The sequence below is a fragment of the Pygocentrus nattereri genome, chromosome 29 (genome assembly GCF_015220715.1).
Source record: "Pygocentrus nattereri isolate fPygNat1 chromosome 29, fPygNat1.pri, whole genome shotgun sequence".
Lineage (NCBI taxonomy): Eukaryota > Metazoa > Chordata > Actinopteri > Characiformes > Serrasalmidae > Pygocentrus > Pygocentrus nattereri.
Genome location: NC_051239.1, coordinates 8,581,546 through 8,590,538, shown reverse-complemented (window position 1 = coordinate 8,590,538; position 8,993 = coordinate 8,581,546). Strand labels below are relative to the sequence as shown.

Here is an 8,993-nt window from a genome sequence, read left to right as displayed (position 1 = left end):
CCGAAAAAATGGTGCTAATTTATCCAACAGGAGTGCGATTCAGATTCAGATTCAGGTTCCTTTATTGATCCCAGGGGGAAATTGCAGATGATATTAGCAACATGCTAATGCTGTTCAAGTTAACACTTGATGGAAGATCCAACTTGAGTCATGTGACAATAGCCAACGGGAAATGCATGCTAGCCACCATCCAGCACTAGCCGTCCACCCAGACAGTAAGTCTGAGGAAGTCATTAAGTCTGTATCTGTAGCTTTATCTCACCATTTATCTATGAAATCCTACACTGTACACTAGCAAATATAGTCCTGGTTAACTTTGAATTTCCAGCTTTCCCTCCATTTTATCCAGGGAAATCACAGTCATCTACATTGAGGCCAATGAAATGGACGAAATGGATTATTATTATTAAAAAAAAAGAACAAAAAACTGGACTAGATTTTTAAATAACTTGTTTATTACTGAATATGTTACAATTCAGCCTCTCTTCACCTCTTCACAAGGCGCTCACACAACACACACGGAAAATTCTGAGCTTATTAAATATACATCTTCTTTTACTATCTTACCATATTTACACCTTAGTCACCCCTTCATACCGAGTGTCCATTCAGTTTTTTTTTGAGCATTTTTGTGTCCGTTAACTATGAAAATATAAAAAATAAAGCTGCCTCTTCTTTCTTGTTATTAGTTATAAAACCAGTCCTGTAGGTTTGTGTTGCCCAGCGTTAGGAAGCTGCGTGCGGTTTCCTGTTGCGCTTGGCTCGCCGTATTGGAGGAAAGCTGATGAACTCGAAGTGTTTGGGCTGGTCCGAGTTGGGGAAGGGAAGCGGCCCTTTGTGCAGCCGCTTGATGAAGTGGACCTCTCTCTGGTTCTGCTTCGTTTTGGAGGCTTTGACGGGCCTTCCTTTCCTGGTGAAAGCCACATACCAGCCCTCATATTTGGCATTCTGGAAAGCTGTGTAGTTGTTCTCCAGGACAATCTCTGTGAAGATGCAGTCCCTGCCCTTTCCGCTGACCTGTGGGAAAACATCATTAGGTGTTATGGTACATCAGTACATTCGTCTTAAACGGACATCCTGATGATCAAGAGCAGTGGTATCACTGTTTTATGACGTTATGAGTTTTCTGAACCTCTTTTGGTTCCTTAAAGAACATTTTAGTGGTGAATTACTTCTAGCGAACCTTCCCTAATGTAAACTTCTATTCCAATTAATTTAAACATTTTTTTCCTAGAACCACACATCCAAGCCAGCAACCATCTAGGAACCTTTTATTTTTATGAATGTAGTGCTTTATTCTCAGCTAGTCACATTGATGGGCGTCTCTGTTGCTAAGCAACAACAACTTTGCATTTGTCAGTCAACTGTGTTAGCTATGATTTCAATATGTACAGGCAGAAAGTTTACCTATAACTTTTCACTAACAAGCATGGTGCTGCTAGCAAAAACATATGAAAAAAGTGCGTTTTTCTTTTGGCCATAAATATAAAATGTCATTTAAACCTTAAAAAGAGTGCAACCACTACTAATCCCCCCATTACAACTGTCACTGAAGGTCCGTCTTCCCTCTGATCTTAGTCGGCAGAGAAAAGCGCTCATAATTCGGGCTATCTGACTGCTTAGAATTCATTTTTTTTCAACTACGAACAAAAGGCAGAGCTGACCATGCAGGCCGTTTACAATATTCAAGGCGGCCAGCGCACAAAAACATCTTTCCCCATTGAGACCAACTGTAAATATGCTTGGCGGCAGAACATGTACATGTGAACCTCTCTAGGACTATCTGAATGTGGAAGAAGACGATAAATGTAATCCATGAATATGATTCTCAGTCAAGAAGACAAATCAAACGGCTCCTGCCCTGGAAAGCCAGTTCCTAACGCTGGCAGCAGATGTCAAAGTTTCCTAACAGAGGCTCCTAAATCTTCCCAACAGACTGAAAGAATAGTGTAACCAATTTGGACGAGGCGTTCAGTAAAACTCAAGGACCCTGGGCAAGGCTCTAAAGCGCTAATAATGTTCTAATACTTCATAACACAAGAAAATCAGTTTCACAAACCAAAATAAAAGCAAACCAGGTTGATTTCCCCTCTGTGAGTATATGCCTCATACACAGATATACAGTGGATATGGTTTCATTACTGCTAAAGTGTTTAGGGGTTAAAAGCCAAGAATTATTACACATTCTTAAAAATAAAGGTGTCAAAATGCCATAAAAAAACGCCTTTGTTTCAGTGGATGGACTTTTTTTGTAAAAGAGAGGAGGAGGTTGCTGTGAAGAACCTTTAAAGCTTCAAGAACCTCACACAATGTAAAGGTTCGAGAAATGTGTCCGAGAAATGCGTACAGAACCTTTACATTATGTAAACGTTCATTAAAACATTTAGGAGGTTCCTCACACTCACACAGGTCTTTTTCAAACGGGGCTTTGAAGGAACCAAAAGTGGTTCTTTTATAACGAAAAACCCCTATGTGGCACCTTTTTTTAGATTCTAATCTAAATTCTAATTGTAACCAGTTTACTGTTTCATTAAAATCACACTAGATGTGGGCCCCACAACAAAAATGCACTCTTAAAAAAGATGGTTCTTCAAGGGTTCTTTAGTACAGAAAATGGTTCTATAAAGAACCATGAACACTCAAAGAACCCTTTGCATGATCGACGGGTTCTTTGCATCTGCGTTCTTTGCATTTGCGTTCTTCAGATTGATGGAGAATGTGCTGTAGACGGTTCTATATGGAACCTTTTTGCAAGGGGTTCTTCTATTGTGCTTTTTGGTGCTACCTAGAAGCCATTTCAAAAGGTTCTGTCACCATCTACATCTACAGCACATTCTGAAGAGTCCTTTCATGGTTCAAAGCGCCCTTTAATCGGGCAGAGTTTTTTTTGAGTTGTTGAGTTTGTTCATGCGTGTTTATAGAACCATTTTCTTCACTAAAGAACCTGTGAAGAACCTTCTTTTTCACCGTGTAACACCACAATATTTCATTTTTCTGAGGTTTGGTAAGTTAAGACTGAGAAAAAACTAGAAATGCCACATTAAAAATGTATCATAAACAATGATTTCAGTGATTTTATTTTAATATTTCACATTTTGCACTGCAGTAATTCTAATGAACCAGGTCTAATTATGCTGTTTTTGTAATGGAACATGCAGTTGGTCAGTCCTGATGATGTCCACAATGTGCTTAGATCACACTTAATCACAATAACGACAAATATAAAATCGGTTACTACATTAAAGAGGAATTCCACCTTGATATCGGCATAATTAAACAGTTAAGATGTAAACAGTCACTCAGTAGAGTTTGATGTGAAAAGCTCCACTGTAAACCTGGTGTCAGAAATGTTCACAATGGCAGCGTTAGGAACCAGACGTCTACTGGCTCTAAATGCTTTTTCACAGAAAGTGACTACATGAAATGGTTATAACACACCTCCTGATGCTCACGACACTGTTTCACGGTCATTCTGAGAAGGTTTTGGCCTAAAAAATTTTTTCTCATTATCAATGTTACATTAAATATAAAAAGACTTCCATTGGCTGTTTTGGATAGCAAACAAAAGGTCCATATTTGTGTTGTAAACGTGGTGACTCCTGGTTCCTACCACCTCCACTGTAAAGAATTCTCAGTTTCTCTACAGTGAATGATTTCACATCAAACCACTCTGAATGTCTCAGCCATTGAATTATGCAGACATGATGCAGTGGAATTACTCTTTAAGCATTTATAATGTGGCTTCTGGTTCCTTTCACCACCACTGTAAAGAAATCAGAGTTGGTAAGTTTCTCTGCAATGAACCATTTCGCATCAGACCGCTCTGAATGACTCTGTTTAGGTCTCAGCCGTTTAATTATGCAGACATTATGCAGAGATAAATGAAGGGTGGTGTGAAATTCCTCTCTAAGCATTTATATATTCACAAATAATGTGTTCATACCCTGTTAAGATGCCAGCAGGAAATACAGCTTGTATCGCCAACTAATTCCTAGTTGACTGTACCAAGCTCTCCCTGTTCTTTCCTCATGGCCAGCCCATAGTGCTGAAGACATCTTTTCCATTTCCCTGAAGGAAGTAGCAGCATGACATCTGACCAGCACAGATGGGTGTGAAGGGAACTCTGGCAGCCGTGTACGAGTCCGACATGCACATATACAAGCACTAGTGCTACTGAAACTAGCCGTGCCAACCATCTCTGCAACTCTGCCCGCAAAACACCCACTACATCACAAAGTCTAGGTTTCTGTCTGTGTTAACAGCTGTAGAAAATAATCCAGTGAGAGACTCTGTCACATACCTTGCCCACCAGTTTCCCTCTGCGGTTCATACACAGATATCGGCCGCTCTCGGCTCCTTTGATCCGAACTCGACTGCCGAACGTGTCCGTCTCCACATACAGCCTGGCTGCAACACAGCAAATCATCCACAGCGTTAGACTCAAGCAGGTTCTGCGAATTCTCAGGCACTCAGGAAAAGCAAGAATGACTAAAATCTCGAATATGTTCTTAATAAAAAGGCTCCAAAAAGGGTTCTGTGAATGACACCACAGAAGAATGCCTTCTGGTTCCCTAAAAAAAGCGTGTCTGGAAAAGAGATTCACATAATATAAAGGTTCTATGCCAATTTAAGGGTTCTTTCAACAATGTTATATTATGAGGACTTTCATAGGATCCTCCCATCTGTACATTTCATTTACAAAAATGGTTCTATGGAGAAACAACTGCTAACAAAGAACAAAAAGCTTCACTCTTAAGAGTAAAGGTTCCTAAGTGGTTTGGATGTTTGGTAGGAAAAAAAGTTCTTGAACCTAAACCTAATCGGGAGGTTCTTTAGATACACTCACATATTGCATTTGTAAAAGTGCATAACGTGTGTGTATATATATATATATATATATATATATATATATATATATATATATATATATATATATCTGCTGACAGAAAAACACCTTATAACTTCATTCTTGTTGATTTTTTGTCATTGATTTTATGTCTGTTGCTTTTATATTGTGTGTAAATTTCATGGAGGATGGACCAAAACAAATGAGCCAAAATTACTTAGAAAAAATTCTGATTCCATTGACTTACATTAAAAGTAAAGTATGTTTTTTCTTTTCTACTGTAATGTTTTATATATATATATATATATACACTGCTGCCGTCAGAACAAATTCTTGTATGACAAAAATAAAAACAAAAAATTTGCAGGAAAAAACATTTTACTTTTAACGTAAGTCGACCAGACTTTTTATCAAGTAATTTTGGGCTGTTTCTTTTGGTTTAATCATCTTGAAATTTACACACAATGTAGAGGACAACAGGCGTCAAATTACATCGGACAGGAAAAAAAAAAAAAAAAAGACAAAAATTGAGATACAAGGTTTTGTTCCAGCATGCTAGGCTGAGCTCACTCGTTCAGTAATACCTCAATCACAGTCCACATTGTTGAAGCTGTGATTGGTACATGATTTGATGAATCTACTGGACAACAAATAGTTTACCTACATCTGTTCTGGTTACTTATGAGTGCAATCTAAGCCTTTTCTCAGTCACAGACAGCTGGGCTGCTCCTTTGGGTTTGATATCTAAAGTAAATTACCACGTCTCACAGCGCGAAAGGAGAGCAATTACAGAACTTCTTTTGAAGCAACAGCAAAGTGTCTGTGTGTCCTGCCTTTACAAACAGCCCAATCAATCAGACATTTCAAAGTGTCCTTATCTCACCCGAAACCTAACGTGGCTTAATGTCCAGTTAAAATTGTTTCTCAATCCTGCTCCTGTAGTTTCCTCTGCACCGCACGCTGTTTCCTCTCCTCTAACAGACCCGTTTTAGTCTCATTAAACTGATTAATCTAGGTATTATTGTTCTATGGTGGGACTACTTCCAAAGGAATTACTAGAGACGGCCGATGACATCGGAATCATCTCGGTATCGGCAGATGATCAAACTGACGTATTTACTGTACTCAGTGGTTCTGAACTTCTGTGTTAGAACATCTACGTTTCACTAAGTCAAGTCAAGACTCCACACATAAACAGTACATTTCTCCACGACGCTGATCGGGTCCCAGCTTTTATAGTTTATTAATGTTTATATCCGTATCGGCCCACGACTCTCATATAGGTGCATCCCTAATAATCAACTAACCAACTAATAACGTTGTTATTTACACAGATTCTTGGTTTACTTTCTGCAGACTTAGATCAACAGGTTTTATATTTTTTTATTATCGGTTCTCTTTCCTGTCTCTGTTTAACATTTCAAATCATCACTGAATCTCTTCTTCTGCTAACAAGCCCATGTGGATGGGAAAAGAACCATCTCGCTTAAAAAGATGGTTCTATACAGAACCATTCCATGCTTAAACACAGAAATGGTCATTCAGATGAACGGTGAATGTGCTGCATATGGTTCTATATAAAACCTTCTGAAAATGTTCTATACAGCACCAAAAAAGGTTCTTCAAGCTTGACACCATAACAGCAGAACTCCTTTGGATGCTATATAGAACCGTACACACTTTCAAAAGATAAACAAAACAAAAGTAAACACAATAGCACTATGGACCCCAGTTCTGTGTATACCTGTGGGTTCTTTATAGAACCATTTCATGCTTCTAAGGTGCTTATGTACACTCTTAAAAACTGCCTTCTTTTAAGGTAAAGAAAATGGTTCTGTATAGAACCATGGACACTCAAAGAACCCCTGGCATGATTAAAGGTTCTGTTAAATGGTTCTTCCGATTGATGTATGTTTTTATACCGTGCTGTATAGAATCCTTTTCAGAAAAGTTCTACATAGGACCATCCACAGCACCTTCTCCATCAATCCGAAGAACCCTTTAATCATGCAAGGGGTTCTCTGAGTGTCCATGGTTCTATACAGAACCATTTTCTGTAATGTAAGAGTGTACACAAGAACCATGTGAGCACGAAATGGCTGTAAACAGAACCGAAGAACCCTTAAAGAACCGTCTTTTTAAGGGATGTATACAAACACATTCTCAATCAGTGTGAAGAACCTTTGCACCATGCAAGGAACCATGCCATGCCGGCTCTAAACAGAAGTGAAGAACCATCTTTTTGAGCGTGCATGTTATGAAGCCATGAGGCAGAAAAGGGGTCAAATCTGCTGCCCACCGTAAGCGCTGCCGTCCTCGGCCGTGGCGGTCACTCTCTTCCCCTGGATCTGGACGTGTCGCCCGCTGGTGCGGCTGTAGAGCTGGTAGACCCGGAGCTGGCGCCGGCTGAGCCCGTCCGACTGCGCCCCCTGCTGCCTCACATGCTGCTTAAAATTAGGAGAAGGGGGATTCTCCCCCTTTTTAATGTAAAGGAAGAAATAAGATCACACGTTGCTCTCTGTCTCTACGCCCGGACACTGACTGGCAGTAAATGAAAACAGAAGCCTACAGAAATAAGTCGCACTGCTCGGCTCACTGGCTATGACCGCTGCCCCCAAAGCCGCTTAAACCAGCCCGAAAAGTTCCTACACCCTTCACACGAGCCTCGACTCGCTACCCACAACCGACTGAAGCAGATTTGAACGTTTACCTGTGCGTGACACCACACCACGAAGAGGTGAAAGGATCTGAAAGAAGCAGACAGACGGTTTTAGCAACACTGCCCACCAAACATCTCCACAAGAGACACAACAGAGCTGGAAAACAGGCTCGCTTACATGTACAAGCAGCGCCGGTTGATCCCATACATTGTCCTGAAAGTGCGCAGTGACACTACTCGCTCTTCTAGGGTCGCAGTGGAAACTCCTCAGCGCTCAAACCACCATCCATTAATAACTAACCGCAAAGGTTCCCTGCGGCAAGTGTCCTCAGGCGCGCGGAGCTGGGAGGATAAGTCCGGTTCGGGAGCCCAAATCGTGAGTGAACGCATCCAGACGCAGCCCGGCGAGTTGGGAAGGTCCCATCGTGTGGCGGAGTGTCAGCGCCTCTGGTTTATTAGTGCTGCTTGGCTATCAGTGGGATGTGCTCGCAGCGCTCTTGTCCCACTCATGTTTTGTTTCCCCACCCGTATTCCGACAGCCACGCCTCCTACGCTAGGATAGGCTGGGATGTGGCATGCTAGCCAATCATAGCGCCGGGAATGGGGTTCTAGTAACGAAGGCTGGGGACGTTATAAGCCAATCCCAGCGCAGAACATACTGTTAAGCAAATATCGGATAGCACTCTAACACAGGAGGCGGGACTTGCCGGAATGCGGGTGTGAAAACAAATAATGCGCTCCATAGCTGAGCCAAAGTGATGGATGTCCAGATCCCTCCCCTTTTCTTGCTTAGACCGTGGTGCTGTACCTTGCTCTCTTCTGTCATGACTGATGGGCCTGAGGTATTAATAAGAGATTTCCAGCTTATTTTGCTATGTGACCGTACACTGGTCAGCTGTAACTCCTTGTTTCTACACTCACTGTCCATAGATTGCTCTGCACACTTTGTTAGATGACCGCCACAGAGTAGGTATTATTTGGGTGGTGGATCGTTCTCAGCACTGTAGTGATGCTGATGTGGTGGTGGTGTGTTAGCGTGTGTTGCACCAACAACGTAGGAGTGTCTAACAGAGTGGACAGTGAGTGGACAGTGTTTAAAAACTCCAGTAGCACTGCTGTTTGTGGTCCACACATACCAGCACTACACACACCGACACACCACCACCATGTCAGTATCTGAGAAAGACCCACTACCCAAATAATACCTGCTCTGCAGCGGTCCTGACCATTGAAGAACAGGATTTCTGGGGCTAACAAGGTAAGCAGAGAAACAGATGGACTACAGTCTGTAGTTGTTTGGTAAGTGGAGCTGATAAATGGACAGTGAGTGTGGAAACAAGGCTGTGGTGTTAATGTTATGGCTGATCAGTGTGTGTGACAGCTCTTCACGTGGACCTACGCAAGAAGCCAAACCACTCACAGCCTGCATGCTTCTGCGGTGGTCTCAACCGAGTCGAGAAGGACGAGGCAGACCGCAGACATCAGTGA

At 41.6% G+C, this 8,993-nt stretch overlaps 1 protein-coding gene across 3 annotated transcripts; it reads right to left on the bottom strand.

Annotated features, from left to right (window-relative positions):
- Window positions 1-433: 433 nt before the first annotated feature.
- Window positions 434-8,004, bottom strand: fgf17 (fibroblast growth factor 17). 3 transcript variants are annotated; one of them, XM_017696251.2, is made up of 5 exons: window positions 7,684-8,004; window positions 7,557-7,593; window positions 7,146-7,323; window positions 4,301-4,407; window positions 434-1,017 (listed from the first exon to the last, which is right to left on the bottom strand). In XM_017696251.2, the coding sequence occupies exons 1-5, from the start codon at window positions 7,713-7,715 to the stop codon at window positions 727-729; spliced, it is 645 nt and encodes a 214-aa protein (XP_017551740.1). In that variant the 5' UTR covers window positions 7,716-8,004; the 3' UTR covers window positions 434-726. The 3 variants fall into 3 exon arrangements, with proteins under 3 accessions (XP_017551740.1, XP_017551741.1, XP_017551742.1); XM_017696252.2 differs by having other exon boundaries at window positions 7,146-7,293; XM_017696253.2 differs by having other exon boundaries at window positions 7,146-7,290.
- Between the last annotated feature and the right edge of the window lie 989 nt (window positions 8,005-8,993).

Coding starts and splice junctions, on each gene's coding strand:
- fgf17 (XM_017696251.2), bottom strand. CDS start 7,715: ATGTATGGGATCAACCGGCGCTGCTTGTACAT. Junction 4,408..7,145: donor CGAGGACGGCAGCGCTTACG/GTGGGCAGCAGA, acceptor GCTGTGTTGCAG/CCAGGCTGTATGTGGAGACG. Junction 1,018..4,300: donor GAGGGAAACTGGTGGGCAAG/GTATGTGACAGA, acceptor GTTTTCCCACAG/GTCAGCGGAAAGGGCAGGGA.